This window comes from Uranotaenia lowii, chromosome 2 (assembly GCF_029784155.1).
Source record: "Uranotaenia lowii strain MFRU-FL chromosome 2, ASM2978415v1, whole genome shotgun sequence".
NCBI lineage: Eukaryota > Metazoa > Arthropoda > Insecta > Diptera > Culicidae > Uranotaenia > Uranotaenia lowii.
The window spans coordinates 429,628,648-429,648,723 of NC_073692.1; the positions used below are offsets into that span (position 1 = coordinate 429,628,648).

Consider the following 20,076-nt stretch of genomic DNA (forward strand, 5'->3'; position numbering starts at 1 on the left):
AGTAAGAGTGAATTTTTTAACTGTGTTTACTGCTCCGGCTAGCCTACCGCACGGAAGGCTACCGTCGCGCGATTAGAAATTTTCCCAGTAACCGCAATACCTTCAAATCACAATACTGCAACCCCGCGTTTGACTGGACATTTAAATCGGATCCTCGACTTTTCCACCCTTCTTCCCTCCCCCATCCCTGAAAACAGAGTGATTTAAATCCTTTGCTTTTCCTCCTGCGCGACGCCGTCGTTTTACGTTGCGTCCTGCGGGTTGGGCTGCCTATATTTTGATCGTAGTTGGCTTGTTGCTGCTTTGCTGCACCTTCAATCAAACACGACTTGGATAAGGATGAAAAACATGAGACGACGACGAACTTCCTTTACAACTACAACCGTACATTCGATCGGAGGGTACTTCGATTTTCCACCCAACTCCAAGCGCTGCAGCATAATTTTGACATCGTGCCACCCCTTGAAAACCGTTGAATTTATGCTGCCTGTCCGATTTTGTCAGTTTTTATGCTCTGTTTGTTGGTGTTTGTGAATTTTCGGGCGACGGACGGACAACGAAGTTGATTCGTTCGCTTCGCTTTGCCTTGTTGGAAAAAGGGCCTTTCGGTTAGTCTCGTTTCGAGCGTTGATTGAATCGAATGTGTTTGCCCACTCGGTCGTGAGTGGAGAAAAAGTGATACCAAGCTGAGAGAGAGAAGTGATCTTGCCTTGCTGTTTCTCTTGGCAGTTTTTCGAAAGTTCCAAATTTGGGGAAACTGTGCGCTAGTGGTATTAATTTTATGGTTCTAAACTATTCGGAAAAATCCAGTGAAGGTGCTGTGCGAAAAGTTGTTGCTGAGCAATGCCCGTGGAAAGTTAATTTTGATTGCGTAAAAACAAACTGAAATCTCAGTGACGTCACACGCTCGGGTGGAGTTGGCTTTTCAAATCGAAAAAACTCCACGGAAACTATTGAAAAAGCTTTTGACAAGCATCATATTCTGTTTAAGGTAAAGAATACTGTTATCTGTGATAAAATTTTCCGGTGAAACCTAGCGATTTCGAGTGAAAAACTGCGATTTTCCAAACCCAAGTTCCCAGATAAACCTAACCTCAAATCATAAATATAAATACACAGTGGGGTTTCTTGTATTCGTCAGCTAAATAAAAAAGCAAACGAGGAGAATCGGAAAAACAACTCGTATGTGAAAATAAAAACGGGAGTGGAAACTGGCTACAGTTTACTGGTGTGTGCATCCATATCAGTTTTTATTTTCGTTCTTGGTCCCAGCAAAGGAAACAAATAAAGTTTGTACGAAGCAAGGGACAGAAAAAAACAAGACTAACAACGTCGAACTAGAAAATCCAATTTGACTTTCGCCTTTCAAAAGGGGCACAGAACTGTACCACACCTTCTTCTCATTCCATTTTGTCCGTGACTGGTGGAAGAAGTTTCTCGGCAGTGAACAACAACACAGCTTAACTAGTGCTAGCAACGATGAGTGCCCGTGTCTGTAATCCGATGATACTTTCGGAGATATCGAAGCTCCGGTCGCCGGCCATCGTCCGGAGGCCACCGACGAGCAAGGGCATCTCGGCCGCTCGGGTCAAGCGCGACCTTTTCGGCCCGGTGGACAAGGAGGACTCGAAGAAGTAAGTTTGCGTTGATAATTGTTCGATAATAATAATAGTAGGTAATAGATATGGGATGAATAAACCCGAGGACCTTAAAATCCCAAATAAAACAAACTAATAGGTTGAAATTTTCCACGGGTTTTCACATAAGTGTTAGATAATTATTTGATCTGGTTTTTAAATTTTTAATCCATAATTATTGCCTGCAAACTGCCTTTGATTATAGTGAAATTATCTTTGTTGGATTTTTCGTTTTTGAACTATAAATAATTGATTCTTTAATATGTTTGACGAACTCAGACTTTTGAATTCGCTTAATTGTAATTGTTTATTTCCAGAATCAGAACCAGTAGTTTGAATTATCTATTCAAAATTGATAATATTAGAAATCATATTTTCAGAACCCTAATTTCTGTTTAATGGAATCCTGAATTGTGAAATCCCAAACATAAATTCTTAAATTTGAATTCGAAGAACTTGGGATTTGACAATATTGGAATCAGTATCCGAATTTAGAAATCTCAAAATCTTACACACAATTTTGATTCTCGGTTTCGATTTATGATAGTAAAAAATTATCAGTTTCGAAAACCATATTCAGTATTTAGAACTTACAAATCTCGGAATTTAGATATTATTTCTGTAGTTTGATGCTTCATTTTTAAATATAAATCTCTTATTTTGTGGTATCTGAAATACGATTTCAATTCTCAGTTTTGATTTCAGATTACTATTATTGAATCTCTAATTTCTATCTTCTGATTGATGATTTTTGATTCTTTTCAAATCCCTGATTTTGAATTTCCAATTTTTCTTCAAAATCTATGATTCTTGATTTCTGAATTTCCATTTTTGTTTTTTAACTTTAATTTCTGATCATTGATTTTTTTTCTTGATATTAGCAGGGCTGGTAGCGAGTCACTATTTAGTGACTTGGTCACTTTTTTTGGGTCAGTCACTAAAAAGTCACTTTTTTCATCATTTGGTCACTAAAGTCACTATTTTCCGAAAAATGGTCACTTTTATCACCAAAAGTCACTTTTTTCACCGAAAATAAACCAATGAAAGAGTAATTTGAATTGCGTGTGTTAATATTGACGGTAGTAGCGGTAAATTACTTGATCAGTCAGTCAGAAATTTTTTTCGCCTCCGGCGGAATTTCGGTATGAATCTGGCTTGAGATATTTCGATCTACGACATTATTTGACGTTTATGAATTGAAACTAACTTTGATTGTAGATTTTAATTTTTAGTTCAATCAATCTTTTGTATTGGAACTCAAAACTTGAAATACCAAAACCCTATCTCGTCTTTAGAATGGGTTTTGTATTAAGAAGTGTAACTAAGATTGAGATTGAAACGAACCATTTTTTTATTGAAAACATCTTTTATGTCATAATAAATGTTATGTTGATATGAAATATTCTTTAAAAAAAATTTCATACTCAATTTTATTTCGTGTTTTTTGTTCTTCTAAATACTTAAAAAAAGGGTTGTAAAAATTTACACAAGGCCACAAAATTCACATTTTTTTTAGGTGCAATGAATTTAAACGGTAATTTCAACTAATTTGGGTTCCCCGAATCTAAATATATTTGTTATATGATTTTAATCGCCGTAACTTTTTATGATTATAATTTTAATGGCATGTGCGGCGGAATGAAAACTAAAGATAATTTATTTTATAGAAATTTGAAAGAAAGGTGGATAGACATGCATTAATGCGCCAATAGAAGAAAGCTTGAAAGGTGTTGAAATTTTAGGCTAGAGGGCATGTTGATGAAAAGCTCCCATGAATTGCTCCCGCCTTTGCTCTACACTAGCTAACGATTCGCAGCGAATCTGAAAAAATGGAAAAGTCCCAAGAACTGTTATCGCCTAAAATTTCAACACCTATAAAGCTTTCTCCTATTGGCGCACTAATGCCTGTCTATCCACCTTTCTTTCAAATTTCTATAAAATAAATTTTCTCTAGTTTTCATTCCACCGCACATGCCATTAAAATTATAATTATGAATCTAAATATGTAGGTATGCAATATTTCTATCAGCTTTTGTTATTGAAATGACGTTTGAAAATAATTAAAAATCTTTAGAGAAGTTTCTGCACTATTTTTTTTACAAAAACTGAAATCAAAAACATATTATTTAAAAATAGAAGTTTTATATGAATTGATGAGCTTTTAATAGAATCAAGTTTTTTTTACACTTTCTGCTGTGATGTCAAAAATACTTGTAATTGCATTTTTCCATAATCAGTTTTCTATCAATGTTTGATTTTACTAGTAATAAACTCTTTATCACCAAAACTAAATGTGTTCGGCCGAATTTGACAAAAATTCTAGTTTAGAACACTATTTACCAAATCAATAATTTAAAAAATAAGCACCAAAATGGTTATAGTGAAACATGTTTATTGAAAAAACTCTTCCTGAAATGTTTTCAAAAACTAATCTTTTTTATTTCCATATTGTTTTTTTCAATTTTCAAATAAATTTACCGAATTTTATTGTACAGTTTTTTTTTCAATTTTCTAATCAACTTGCCGGATTTTTTTTAATCAAACTTTTTAAATTTTTAAGACATATTTTTAACAATTCGGTATCGATTTTTGAAAACGGCGAATGCGCCAAGACCTTTGTTTTGAGAAAAACGCATTCCAAGTTTCAGAAAATAAAATCAATTTCCTATTTAGCGGCGTACAATCATTTTCCTCAATAAGTCGCTAAAACGCTTTCAAATTGATTTAATTTCATTACCCTTTCGATCAATATAGCTTTTCCGTACTAATTACTTCAAAAAATTAATAAATACAACTGTGGGCCCTTTTACCACAGACTAATACTCTCATTTTGTTCGTTCGCCAAATTGGGGCGCCCTTTTGAATTGCAGAATGACTATTCGCCTTTTGGATCACTTATTAAAGAAGCAATATTCAAGCAAATTTCGGCTTAAAAGCGGGTCCAAATGATCACATTAACACATTAGATCATTCAACGATCTTATAAATGCTGATTTGTGCTTCTCCTCGTCCTGGGAAATTAAATTTCAAAAACTTCAATGCCCTTTTTCCATCTCAAAATAACTATTGGCCCTTTAGTTCGCGACGAAATTTTGAGGGGAAATGGGCGAATGAACTGTGGGATTACACACTCATAAAAAAAGCTATTCGCCTTATTTAAAAAATTAAATTTAACTTCACTAAAATAAGAAAAATTAAAAGGAGATCATATTTTCGGATGTAAAATAAAGAGTTTAACGCATTTATGTGATTATCTGGATTTGTTTACAGTTGGCGCATTCGCCGTATTCAAAATTCGATACCGAATTGTTTCCTTGTTTTTAAATTCTGATAATAAAACATAATTTCAACCTTCTGTTCTTTCAGGACCCAATATTTTAATCAAAAGAGACAAAATACTCAGAGCTTGTAATTTAAAGCTTAAAACCTGTGATTGAAAATTTAAAAACTTTTTATCAATATTTTTTATATGAAATCTTTTTTTTTTGGATCGATCATGATTTTTAAATTAATCTAAAAAGTTCGAAAAATTGTTCTAAGTAGCAACTTTAAAAATAAATTTTAATACGCAGTGTTAACTAACTTTGTATTTGATTTGTGCTTTCAATATTAATAACTATAGTTTTGAACTAATTATTTTTAATTTTTCATCAGTTTTTATCATTCACGTAATTACTCATTTTCTAACATTTCTTTGTCAGTGTAGTTGAACATGAAGTTATTATTTAAGCTTCAAAAATGAAATTTTGATATCTGGAGGATTTTACTTTATTAAAAGTTTTATGTCTGGCTTATATAATAATTATAATTATTTTTATCAAATTAAATTAAACCATCGAACATTGAATAAATTCTGTTCAAAATTCATTTCTTATTCAGTAATCGGTAATTTACATTTTGAATCGTGATTAAATATTTTTTGTTCAAATTAAAAAATTACAGCGGAATTTCTCACTAAACTTCCAGTTAAAAATGAGGAAAAGAATTCCAAATTTAGATGAATAAAAATTAACAATTATTATCATTTGCCTAACATCTATTCATGCTAAGTTTTGTACAAGATTGGACATTTATTTTAGAATTCAGATATTTTTTTATTTTAAATTTGCTAAGAAATTCTTTTGAAACTAATTTATTTCTTACTTTCTTGACTTATCGAAAATTTGAAACATTAATTGTAATATGTTTCCAAAATTTTGATTATCAGACATTTTTTTAGTTTTTGTGTTGAACATGAGTGACAATTGGTGAAAGAAAACCCTTTCCTTTTCAATTGTTTATTTTTGGTATTGTTATTAATTTTATCTAAATTTGAATTTTGAAAACCCCCCCCCGGAAGGGTCCATCGCACGGGCCTGACTGGTCACATTTTTTGTACTTCAAAGTTATTTTTTTCGTTCTACATAGTCACTATTTGGTCACTTTTTTCGGTCCTCAAAGTCACTATTTGGTCACTTTTTTTCAAATTTTGGTCACTAAAGTCCCTACTATTTCATTGTCAAACCGCTACCAGCCCTGTATTAGATTAGGTTTCACGATTCTAAAATATGTAAATTTGTACGACCGATTTCAAATTTCAGCATTCAGAATGATCATATAATCGTATCAAATTTAAAAGTATAAACTGAAGTCTGAAATTAAAACGCTCAAGTTTGCAATCGAACTCAAAAGTTCTAGTCTGAAGGCGAGTCTTAAGTCTGCTGTCTAATGCAAAATATTCCACGTCTAAAGCCTAATATTCTGAGTTTGCCATTTGAGCTCTGAAATTTGAAGTCTAGAACCTCAAATTTGTTCTCTGATATTTCTCAAGTTATTCTAATAAACTCAAGGAAACAAACAAAAGTTATATGTATTGTATTCTTAACACTCACAACTTAACGGAACAAAACTGATCCCTGATTCCATTTTTCAACTTTCCAACAGATTCATTGAACGCGAATTTGCAGCTCAGAATGAGGTTCTCAGCAAGAAGTGGGGCTTCGATTTCCGGGCCGGCCAACCGCTGCAGAACCATGAGCAGTACCAGTGGGAACGCGTTCCTCCTACCTCGGCTCCGGCCAACTACATCGACGGCATGGTAACCCTAACTAGGGCAGCCCACGCCGTTGGCAGCTCCTATCAATCGACAGCTTCCGAAGATCTGATGGATCAGCGAGCGGAACGGGAAAATAGACTTTCCTTCGACAGTGGTGCCGCCGATCGGCTGCGATCGCCCTCGGTTTGTTCCTTTGGCTCGTCCGAATCGGAACCCGAGCTGGATGCTTGCAGTAGTTCATCGAGCTCGATTCAAACCTACCCGGTGATGCCGGTTTCGCTAACCGCAGCCCTCCCAGCAGACAAGTCGAACCTCCCGAGCTGCAGCAGTGCAACCTCGTCGTCTTCGTTCCCTGCCTCGGCCACTCGAGCGAAACGCCAGCAACGAATTACAGGTGAGTTTCATAATTAACCAGAAAATGACTCCTAAGCCCCTAACTCTTCCCTGATGCGTGAAATATCGGTTTTTGTGCGTCGGCTTACTTACGGCACAATAACTGCTCAAGCTCAAGGGTTTTTTGAAGGCCAAAGAAGAAAAATGTGCTCGATAAATTAAAGCTTGAAGACGTAAAAACGGACGTCTCTCACTATCTGATCAATATGGGTACTGCATTTTCAAAGATACGAACATGAAACGCAAAGGAAAAAGTGGGGGAGTAAGAACTAGAACAAACTAAGTCGTTTGTTGGTTTCGGTTCCGGCTGCACGAGTTTTTCAACGGTTTTGTGTTCCGCCAGCCAGAGACAGTGGTAGCAGCAAGCGCGCACGTTCGCTCGACGATCATCTGTTCGCTGCTGTCATTTCCCCACTTCAGTCAGGCAGGAGAACTTACTGCTTCACCTCACAAATTTCCATATTCCACCCTCTGGAATACTTTGTGTTTTTTCTTCTTCTCCAATTCATTCCAATTCCATACATCCATCCACGTATTAGAATCGACGGGAAACCGTTGAAATTAATACCTTTCCGCTTTCACTGGAACTCAGTACCAACGAATCGGAGGACCACCTTTTGTTCTTCCTTTCCTACGGTGGGGTTCACGCACGGATTTTTATTGATGAATGGGAGGTCTCGCTGCGCGGAGCAAAGCGAAGGTTCAGTTTCTAAGGAAGAAAGATACCTTTTTGTTGTTTCGCTATCGAGCGAGGGTTCCTACCAATAGAAAATCGGGGAACAATTGGGAGAATTTGCGCGCACGAGTTACCGAATGGAGAAAAATGTACTGATATTAATTAATGGTTTTGTGGCTTTTGTTGTTGGTCTGGGTTGGGTTCTTTCGTTGTTTTCAATCGGACGGTGCAATAAAGGCCCTTTGCTCTGGAATGAATGAAAGCGCGTGTTCCGGACCCGGAGTTTTATTGGTTTATTGACTGACGTTTGAGAAATTTAATGAATTCGCAAAACCTGGTTAGTCATAGGACAAAAGGGCAAGTTTTAATCACGTAACGAAAGACCGGTTGCTTACCTAACTTGTGTATTTCATTCATTTGGGCGCCCGGTTTTTTTTTGTCGTGAGGTCTTCTATAGCTGCTTCTATTTCGCAACCTATCGGCGACCTTGTAGTAGTGTGGTGCCCTTTGTGGCCCAACTGCTGGGTTAATTGAGACAGATGGCTTTATGGTTGATTCAAATTTCTTCGTTTTGTTTACGGTTTGCTGCAAATATTTTTTACAAAATAAACGATTGACTAATGGTTAATTTATCCTGAGGATTCAGAAAAGAATAACATTGTTAAAACTATTTTTATAATTCCAAAAGTTATTTGTTGTAAAGGTGCTAATACTTGGTTGAATAATTCTACTGAATCATAGCATCAAAGCAATCGAGAAATTCCCTTTAATTCCATTTTTTAAATACGAATTCAAGGGAATCTTTCGATTGCTTGGATTCAGCCACATTTCCACTTTTCCACTTCAGCAATAGTACCTAATTAAGTTCCTTACTACCTATTTTTCATCACATTCGCAAAAATCAGGCAAAATCAAGCATATTTCCAAAAATCAGGCAAATTCAATGGCTTTTCAGGTTGTCAGGCAGAGCCTCAAAAAATCAGGTAATACCTGAAAAATCAGGCACATTGGCATCTCTGCTGGTGGCACTAACAATTGCTAACAGCAAACATGTAAGGACCTTATTGATAGTTATGGAAAATAACGGAGAGTAAGTGAAAACGCGAGTGGTTTCAACGAGATACTAAACAAGAGTGATTTATTTGCAATTATTAAACATCGGATTACTATGACCAATTATTAATTCTCCGATTACTACGATCAACATCCCCCCTTAATCGAGAATTCTTGAATTCCAAGGAAGGACCTGACTTCCTGTAGTTTCTGTACCGGAACCGCCTTGGTGAGAGTTTCCGACATTCGATTAGTTGACTCAACTTGGAATAGTTCAATGGTTTTCTCCTTGAGCCAATAATATCGTCAAACTCGGGCTTTACACATAACACACGACGTATTACAGGACACGACACATAACGTTCTTACTTAACGAAAAAAGGATATAAAGTTACCTTTTTGTCGACCGGTTTCGGGCTCGATGTTGCCCATCTACAGGACGATGTCCGACTGATTACACAAAGGATAATTACAGCTCCAGTTTCATACTTGATGTAGTATTCGTCGAACGCAATTGGCATTATGCGGATTTTTGTTTGATCAGGTTGAAGAGAGGTGAAATGATCGGCGGCTCGTCTTCGTTCATCAACGGTTTTTCGGCGGTGCTGATGAACATCGACTCCCAAGCATTCAGGTGTGATGTTTTCCGTACAAACTTCCTAAATTTGACCTTTTTCCAATCGACGGAATGGTCAAACTCTTTTGTGTGGGCGGCAACACTCGATTCATTAATCCTCCCATTCTCAACGGCATTTTTGTGTTCTTTGAGACGGACTTTGAATTTACGGCGAGTTTGACCAATATAAATAGCCGGGCAGCTGCTGCATGGAATTTCGTAGATTCCGGATCTATCCTCCTCAGGAATCTTGTCTTTAAGCGAGACTAGACGATCCTTGAGGGTGTTTCCACTCTTGTATGCGGTTTTTAGACCATGCTGCAGAAGAATCTGGCTGATTCCGTTAGTCAATTTTGGATAAAACGGTAGACTAACTCTTTGCGATTCTTCTTTTTCCGGTGTTAGTGTTGTTGCATCACTTCGGTGCTTTTTTCGGGCGTGCTTGCGAAGAATTTTACGAACGAAGTCATTGTCGTATCCATTCACAATTCCTGCATCAACAATTCTCGTCTTCAAACTCTGGCTTTTCTGGCTCCAATGGACGACGAATACTACATCAAGTATGAAACTGGAGCTGTAATTATCCTTTGTGTAATCAGTCGGACATCGTCCTGTAGATGGGCAACATCGAGCCCGAAACCGGTCGACAAAAAGGTAACTTTATATCCTTTTTCCGTTAAGTAAGAACGTTATGAGTCGTGTCCTGTAATACGTCGTGTGTTATGTGTATAGTTAAAGTTCTTACGTAAGCACAAATCATATAAAAATGAGTGAAACTCGGACTTGTTGCCGAAAACTGCTCTGTTGATCTCTCCGGATAACGGACCACCCGGAATAACGACCCTTGAATCTGGCTGTACCATTTTGTCTGTCCTCCTCTTTTCGGACCCTTTTTCAATATTCGAATCTGCTTCGGGGAAAACTTCCTCGTCGCCTCGCGTGCGAATTGGAAATCCTTTGAAAACAACGTTGCAACTGTTTGGCACCTTCTTGGTCCGGGGATTGTGGATGCGACAGCCTTTCGTCCCAGTTGAATGACCGTCGAAAATTCCAGCTTCTGATTTAGCTTCCCGCGTCCGACGCTTCACTGTGGGTCTATTCAAATGCCCCATCTTTCTGTGCCAACACGCCAAATCTTCTTTAGGCGTTGTCGCAAATGCAACGTCTTTGCCATACCGACGAAGTTTGTAGAGACCATCTTGCTGATCGCCCATCGCAATCACTTCGTCTTTGGAGTTGTAAACCGTGCACGAATCTCTCGTAAACACAACTCGATGTCCGAAACTACAAATCTGGCTTACGGACAATAAATTCGTCGGCAAATCTGGAATGCACATAACTTCTTTTATTTTTAAAGTGCTACACTCACCTAAAACGTCTGCTGTGAGAGTTGCGTTTCCTTTGGCCACAACCGAACTTTTCATATTGTTAGCCACGACGATAGATTCCTTCACTGGAAGTGCATAATCCAGTACCTCTCGATTGTTACACATGTGCGATGAAGAACCGGAATCAAAAATCCAGGGATCTTTCGATTTCGCACAACGTTTCCGCACCATGAATGAAGAGTGCCTGTCCGGTTTCTGTGGACACTCGACAGCGTAATGCCCCTTCTGGTTGCACCTATAGCACATGATAGCTGACTTGTCTGGCTTACTGCTCGTAATCTTTTTCGGTTGACTTCGATGATTACCATAAAACGCCCTCTCGCAACTCGTCGCATCATCATCCGGCCACTTGACGTCCTGCAAAATCTTTGCTCGTATAGTGTCCGCCGTCATGTTGATTCCTGACGCCTCGAGACCCATCACATACATTCATACTGCTTCGGAAGTCCCATCAGAAGAATGTTCGACATCCACCGGTCGTTGACTTCGAACCCGATCTCAGCTAGCTTGTGCCTCGTGGTCATCAGCGAATTTATGTACACCTCGACCGATTCACAATCCACTAGCCGTATTCCGGGCATCTGCCGAAGAAGGCCAGATTCCCGAAGATATCCGGTTTCTTGAAACGCTGCTTTCAGGCCATTCCACGCTTCTTTAGCTGTTTGCGCGTTCTGTTGCTGTAAGCTGTAATTGATTGGCTCGATACTCAGACAGATGGTTGCCAGAGCCCGTTCCGACAATTGCTGGGATGGTTCTTCCGCCGTAATCGCTGCCCATGTTCCTTCACGAATGAGCACCATTTTCATTGCAAATGACCAAGAGCTGTAATTTTCTTGGCCACGCAATCGCTCCGACAAAGGTAGGGAAATGCTGCCACCTGCAATCTGCGCCCTCGCAATCGTTTCGCTTCCCGCTTGACTGCTTCCTGAGAAATTCGCTTGCTGGCCGTTCCCGCTGGACATCGGTGTCCTCGAAAGTGCCCCGGTTCGCGCTTGTTGGCCATTCGATCCGCCTTGTCCAGTCATCCTCTTGCCGAAATAGAAAATTTTCACCACGTGTGAAAAATTTTCAACTTTGTTATCTCGTCGCTATGACACCCGCTTCTGGGCTCATAACCTTATGGAAAATAACGGAGAGTAAGTGAAAACGCGAGTGGTTTCAACGAGATACTAAACAAGAGTGATTTATTTGCAATTCTTAAACATCGGACTACTATGACCAATTATTAATTCTCTGATTACTACGATCAACAGATAGAGTGTATATACGATAACTTTATTCAGTCTACAAACTATTGCTAAATCATTGAATTCAACAGGTTATGGGCTCGTGATGTCAACCTTCCAGATTTTGTCTGGATCTTCCAGACTTTTTGGACTTTTGTCTGACAATTTTTTAAGTTTCCAGACTTCCAGACTTCTGACATTTCTTTCAGACATTTCCAGACTTTTGAGTTTGGATATGATTTTTTTACAGAACAGTCAAAATCCTAAATTTTTGTGGTAAAATGTCAGGAAATTATTCGAATAAGTAATTGAAAAGAGTGGAATGCTACGAATATGGATGAAAAACAGAAAATTAAGCATAGAACTTAGTACTGCCGTACTACCACAATGGTCTCAGGCATTGATAGAGTATAAAATGTGTGATAATATTATCAAGCAATGAGCATCTTTAGAATGTATTGTGATCTGGCGACCAAAAAAAGGTCATTACATCGAAACTTCGCAATTCAGACTTCTCCAGCCATTTTTTCGAAGTCTTCCAGACTTCTCCCAAAAACAGTTGGCATCTCGACTGGAAGTGGTATGATGGGTTAGATTGAGAGAAATATTCTTACTTGTAACTTGCAGTCAACAAATGTCTGGAAGAAATGATAAAAGTCTGGAAGTCTAGAAACCTTAAAAAATGTCTGAGAATAGTCCAAAAAGTCTGGAAGATCCAGACAAAATATGGAAGATTGACATCATTGATTAGTTCAGTGAACCCGAAAAAGCTACAAATAGTGAAATACTTTCGATAAATAAAGCGCTGATGTGGTCTAGTGGATAGGCTGGCGCGAGTCTGGTAACCCAGGCGTACTGGGTCCGATTCCCGGTATCGGCAAGAAAAACTTTTGGGTTCGAATCCCATAAGTTGCCGACGAGATGCTTGGGGAGTAAGTAGAGTCCAGTCTCGAACCCACCCTTGTCCTTCCTCCAACTGGTATCACGAGGGGTTGGTTTATTATCTTGAACTGCATTCTGTCCATATTCAGCCGGAATGAATATAATGAAGTGCATGATGGTCTAACCAACGTCTCATGATCGCTTACTATTCTACGGTGCCTACTCTATACTTTCAAATTTACTTCTCCAAACTATCTCTAATTTTCATTTCCAGCGTCAGCTCCCCGAGCTATTTAAACGCAAAAAAAATACTGAAATACTTTCGATAAATCGTTGAATTCAACAGTGTTTTTAACACAAAAAGGGCTTAGTTTGAGTTGATCTTTAAAAAATTCTTTTAATGGAAATTCGAACCGACCAATTTTCGAAAAGGTCAAGTAAGTTAACATCATGTTGGTCGCATCCAATCAGCTGTAACTACCAAAGTTATAATGACTCATACGGACAACAGACTGACAGAAAAAAAATCGACTTGAATGAGGTCACCAGCTTGTGAGATGCATCAGGCAGGAGCCAACACAATTTTTCGAATATTGAAGCTCCAAGGAGAAAAAAAACATGCTGCTCGTAACGAAAGCAAAGCATCGAACTTTCAAAAGTGAATGAAAAAATTGACTTGACGAATGGAGAAAAGGAAAGAAACAAACCAGCTCAAGAGCCTGCCAGCAAGCTGGGCCAGGTAGCGCCAGGTGGCTTTCCTGTTTGGACAGGATTGATCGTGGGGAAACGTACAAGTGCACAACCAAGTCAACCACTGACTGTCTTCTCCCCATTTCTTTAAAACTGCTACCCACTGTTGTATCAAGGAAGATATCAGCTCGCAGGACCGGACAGGATTGCTCCAGCTGGTGGAGAAAGCATACAATCATTATGACATCTGCTTCCGAATTTTCTCCCCTAATGTTGGTGGAATCATGTTTGATCAAGCAGCAGGAGTTCAGTTTAGATTGATAAAATCAATATTTGAGTCTGGTAGCCGTAGGCAAACATCTAACAGCTTCAGGTGGCACGTGATTTTGTTTGTTGATTGTGTGTGGGTTGGATCAGCTTAAGCTCCTGCAACCGAACGAACGGATGACTTGTTTCGCGCCAAAAGTTACCGGAGATTTTAAAATTCCATTCGGTGGAGCAAAACAAACAACCGGCTTGAAAAAGGAATTCGAAAACAACACCAACCATAATCCTTTCCAGCGCAGGCAGGCAGGTAAAAAACAACCTTGAGCTGTTATGTGGGTCTTGAGTAAAAACCGTCAAAAACATCAACGAAAACAAACTAAACGGAGCCGCGTGCTCGATCGGATAGACCGACAAAAACAACAATTCCCATTAACTAAAAATGCGCATGGCATTTAAAACACGAATAGAAAAAATTCGCGCCAAATCCTAGCCCGACACTTGTTGATCGCCGAAAATCACACTTCTCATGGTAAAAAACTACGGGCTCAAAGTGGTTAACCTTGAATGGCAAATTTTACTACTGCGCGCGCGATTTTTTTTTTCTACGATAGTGTAGAAGTTCCGAAAACAACATCGAACGCATGTACGCAACAGTCACGAAAAACTGGCGCAGATGGCCTACAAATGATCGTGATCCATCCGCTAGCTAGTGGTAGGTTGAACGTATACGATTGGGGACTTCCCATTATCTAATTTATGACTGTTGCTGGGCGCCCGGACAAAACTCGACCTGGATATCCTAAAAATAGCACCTCATTTTGTGGTATGCTCTTGCGATTATGATATGATCAGTGATCCTACCGACCTAAAACAAAAGAGAAGGGCACGCGGCGTTGTAAATTCGTTTGTTGTCAGCAGGAATGCAGTTTTATTGGCCTCGGTTTGCCGCGAGGACCGGCGTCAGCTGTTCTATCGGGGTCCCCGTGCCAGTGCCAGAGTAGACCCTTATGGTCATTTGGTTACAACATATCGGGAAAATCTCATGCATAATGGATGAGCCAACGCGGATTGAAGCGTAACGCGGCCACCCGACCGTCCATAAGGTTCCAGTGCCGAAAAAAGGGTGCATACTATTTTCGGGAAATGCAACCATCTGTTTATTCAGAGAAAAATGGAGCAGCCAGCCTGCAAATGGCGCATGCTATCTGTTAGCAAGATCATCACGGCAGAGTTTGGCTTGTGCTTTCCGAAATACAGAAGCAGCCGCACTGTTCCGATCATTTTCATCATCAACAAGCATCGGGAGGCGGACGAAAGTCAGCGCAAAGCGAGAAAGCCCGACAAAAGGTGCCAAAACTCCATAAATAGCTATAGAGGCTTATTTTCTCCGGAACATATGTCACATTCAGAGAACAGAGTATCCTCTGCGGGCTGCTACTTGAGGACAAATTTATCTCTGACTGTACATCTGTTGTTGTTATTTTCGTCATGCGACAAAACGACACTGCTTTGGCAATAACTCAATTGAAGCTCGTCAAACCGTAGGTCTTAGTTTTAGGGTCTGAATAGATTTCTTTTTCAAAATATGAAACAATGAAGATCCCCGAATTTCTATCTGGTATTGAAGTTCAACTTTAAAGTAGTTCCATTAAGAAGACTACCGTCCGGAGTTAATTATCGTTAAGCCGAAATTAGCTGACCCATAACTTCACACCACCAAGTCAAACACAATGACTCAAAAAGCATACGGCTCTGCAAAAAAGAAAGAATTCCTTCAAAGGATCTTTAGAAAAAAAAGAAAGACACAACAACTCAAGCCGGCGGGTCAGTTTGCCATAAATTCTCTCTGCCCTGTTTGATCCTCTTTTCTTGATCCTTACCTTTTCAAAGGACTAACAAAAAAAAAAAATTCTTCAGTCAAACAGGGTCAAGATAAGATCTAACAAACCAAACACAGAAAAAAAACAACCTATGACGCCAGACCCCGGGTGAAAGCAGCGACAGAAGGGAACCTTTTTCTAATGAGTCACACTTTCGATGGTTTTTTTTGTTCTTGTCCTCCTAAGGGATAGAGATCCGTTTCCATTAGTCAGAGTTGAAAGACGATATGCGAAACGGACTGACCAGACCACATCGACCGAAAATAATCGCATTTTTGTAAACAAAGCGTAGCGAAATGCTTTTTAAAGCGCTGTGTATGGCCTCTGTCAGCTTTTCTAAATGAAAAAAATGCGGTAGCATTTATCATTTCGATTCCGTTTCTTCCGAGTGTGCATCGAAACAAAAACAATAATAACCTCATAGGGTAGTTTTTCAGCTAGCTTTTAATGAGTGATTTGTGGAATCCATCCACTGAATGCATTTTGTGGTTTCACCGTTGCAGATAATGACCACAAAGGAAAAATATTGACCATATATATAACGCTACGGTCTTCAAGAAGTTGATTAGCGGATTGGTTTCGGAAAATCTGTAGAAGATTATTTTCTATCCAATCCGTACACGTTTTTGTCATGCTGTTTTCAAGTTCATAGCTGTTAATAATGTCAAACTTACTCTTGAAAAACATACTAATATTTGCTATCTTCCATTCTTTTTCAGATTACCTAAAGGAACGCAAACGTCTGGCCCCGAATTCCTCCGCCTCGAAGGTTGCCCTGGCTAAGAAGGCTCGCCATATGTTGAATTTATCGGCTCCAGCTAGCAGCGGAAGCAGCACTCCGAGCAACACGATTTAAGCTCTGAATCGGCAACCGGCAGAGCAAACCCCGCAGGAAGGAGCGATCTCATCCGATAAGATCACCCCCGATATCATCAATCCGCTTCGATTTTACTTCACCATCGTTCTTAATTTTTACATAAATCCAATTAACCAACGTTTAGTTTGCGGAAGGAGAAAGAATGCATATATATTTTATTTTAAGTCCCATATGTAGATATAGAACTATCTATTAACCATTCAAGACAAATCTCTTAACATAATTGGAAACATGAAAAAACCAACAAAAAGATTACTAAGAAAACAAATTCACTACAAGAAACGCAGCGAAAAATTCCACCCAATTGGGTGAGTGTTTGAACAAACGGCCATTTCAAGAATATTTTTTAAAAATTTTAGTCACTAAGATTAGCGATTAATCCACCCAAGTATAGCTGGAAATCTAAAACAAATAAAAATCCCTAGGATGTAGAATTGTATTTAAACGACACTTGAGGTAGTGAGGCTCTCAATTTTTCCCTAAGGGAGTTTCGAAGTTTAGGACCAAATTAGAAAGTTTGAATTGAATTTAACTTTCGTTCGACCAACCATAGCCTGTGGTTCGGTGGTCATTTTTTTTGATGATTGTAAATATACTTTTCAAATGAACAAACTCTGAACGGACAGATTTATGTTGGACACTATTTGCGGATCTCAACAATGTAGATGATAATAAGATGTCTCCTTTCAGAAGAGCTTGCTGTCCACGATTGTTGGCAGATTTAGCTTATCTGAGACAAGTCATCCCTATCCATCTACCGTTGGTTGCTAGTAGTGAAACCACTTTTTTGTTCGACCTTATTTTGTAAATAGAAGACCTGCTTGATGGTGCGATTATGAGCAATCGATTGGTTGATGTTCTCCATTTCTCGGAAGCAACGTTTCTGAGAGATCCACCACATTCCATACTTTCGCTTCGCTAATCTTGATTATCGCATCATCGATCAAGTCTCGCTTAACTCTTAAAATACAACAATAATTGATGAAACCTCTAGCAAGTGTTTTTCCAAGTCGATACATTCTCCTCTAACAGTAAAGGAAAGATCTCAAAAGAAGAATCCAAGTTGCAATAAACGTACCGTACACCGGATGGAAGGGGCACGCTGCAATAAAACACCCCACATTACTTTGAGTGCAATAAGGCGCATTTCCTTTCGTAGAGCGAGTTATAACTAACGCTCAGCAGAGAACCATGACTTGAGAAATCGTTTAGAAAAAAAAACCTTTAACAAGGACTAGCACTTGATAGACGTTTCTTACCATCTAATCAATCCGATTTAACAAACATAAATAAATAAAAATTGATAGATTGAACGATTGGCGACTGCTCCCGGGGCGGCTACTAAGAAGTTGTACTGTGCCAAAATTGAACCGTTGTCAATGTCACGGAGCGATCGATCGCTCCATTTTATATACCTACCTTTAATAATAAAAAACAATAAATTCTAAGATAAAAACAACAACATGCCCTTCAAAGCAAAAAGCCAAGCTGTGTAATTTTCGGCATCTCGTTCGTAGCGGGATGATCGATACTCTCCCTCTATTTTTTCACTTTCGTTGAAATTTTTTACGCTACCTTTTAGCCCAAAATCACACCTTCCCACCCCATTTCGATTGCTTGAACTGTGTTAAGCAACGGTCCCGTACTAACGACAAACTAGAAAGGAATTGCATTTTTTCGTTCTCTAATATACAAACCAAGTCTTGCAATTATTATTTATTCTTTGAAAAAAAAACCTATTTTCAAGTCCACTTTATCCGTGCTATCTACACTCAGTTTTAAGTTTTTTTTTTAAACATTTTTTTGTTCTCCCTAATTGTTAAGAAAAATTGCAACAAAACAATCCGCAATCGGTGCGTGGTTGTAACGCTTTTTTGCTAGTTAGTTTGTAAGCAGTCGATCATGTCGTGGATATGATTGACTAGTTTTGTGTGTTTTAAGACACACAGATATTTTGTTTGTGACAACATTCGAGGGACAATAAATGAATCGAAATGAATTAGTCATATCCACTTGCTGTATTTGCCGCAAGTGAAGCAAAACGATTTTGCACATATCTATCTATCTATCTATCTATCTATAACTGCATGTAATAGAAGAAATCTATTTTGTATCCAAAATGAAAATAATAAAGGAATCCTAAGCAACAAGTGGTCAACTAATTTCTGTTTAACAGAACAAAAAGAAAGGTCATTACCGTGATCGGCCCTAACTCTGTGCAGTCTCAAACTCTGCGCACTTCCATTTTCAAATAAAATATTTCAAGATTTGATGAATGAAATATCCATGAAACAAACAGTTACTGTGTGGACGTCTATTTACAAATATCTTCAAATATCCCATATTAATGTTCGCTTCGTCTACTTGATAGAGCAACCTCCATTCGACGGGTTCGACTAACTCCACCAGAAGGCCGGCTAGGAAGACGACAACCTGGAGTAACACCAAAACCATAGCTACAGGAAGCCAACACTAAACCCTGACGGAAAATCGAACTGGGAAGTGATCCCTTAGTTGTCCTCTTTCTTTTCCTCAAAGTAGTTTGAATGCTAACAGTTGAGTCGCCGCGAATATTACGGCTCCACCCTCTTACTAACATAGCAACAGAGAAATAGATACACTCGGCAAAATAAAATTCCTTAAAAAATATACATTAGACTGCCCCAAATTAGAGAAATTTAAAACCTGTGAAATGTTATGCGCTGTAGGCAAAAATTGATCCTAGGCCTAGTACAAGATCTCATGCCAAATTTAGGAGAGACCGGATCACGGGAAGGGGTCGCTCAACGAGCCTAAAGTTTGTATGGGATTTTGAGCCATTTGGTTTGGGAGAAACATCAAAAATGCTTTAACCCATTCAAGATGCAGGCCTTTTCGCGACATTCGAACTCATAGTACTTAACTCTTAGATAACTTTTATGACGTTTGATTTACATTAAAACCATTTTTGAATAAATTTTGCCAAATATTTGCGGATTCCATTGGTATAAGAATATTATTTTTCCGAGCAATAGTAAACTCACAATGAATGATTGTTCAGACAAAGGCACAAAACTTCCATTGCACACACGGTGTGCAATCGGTCTCGAACGGGTTAATAACTTTTGTTCTCTTCGGCCGATTTCTTTTGAATACGGATTTTCGTTCACCGATTCTTGTAGTGAGAGATCATCAGGATGGATAAGCAGGTGGTTCCTCAACCATCTTTGAAGAAGACGATTCCTCCTTTCAAGAAGACGGCAAACCCGGAATCCTCAACGGAGGATCCCGACAATGTACATTCAAGATCAACTCTTGAATTGTTGGTAGCAGTGAAAACTGCTGAACCAAACAAGACTAATTCCTGATCCATTTGTTGCCTTCTTCTTGGAGAATGGAGGGACCGTCATCTTGGAGGAACCATCTTCTTGGTGAATATTTTAGGAACCGATACCAACCGTAAATCCCAAACTATGA

At 38.7% G+C, this 20,076-nt stretch overlaps 1 protein-coding gene across 1 annotated transcript; it reads left to right on the forward strand.

Annotated features, from left to right (window-relative positions):
- The first annotated feature begins 627 nt into the window (after positions 1-627).
- On the forward strand, positions 628-18,770 carry LOC129747139 (uncharacterized). The gene is made up of 3 exons (XM_055741180.1): positions 628-1,634; positions 6,561-7,066; positions 16,463-18,770. Exons 1-3 carry the CDS (start codon positions 1,480-1,482, stop codon positions 16,597-16,599), a joined length of 798 nt encoding a protein of 265 aa, XP_055597155.1. The 5' UTR covers positions 628-1,479; the 3' UTR covers positions 16,600-18,770.
- Positions 18,771-20,076: the final 1,306 nt, after the last annotated feature.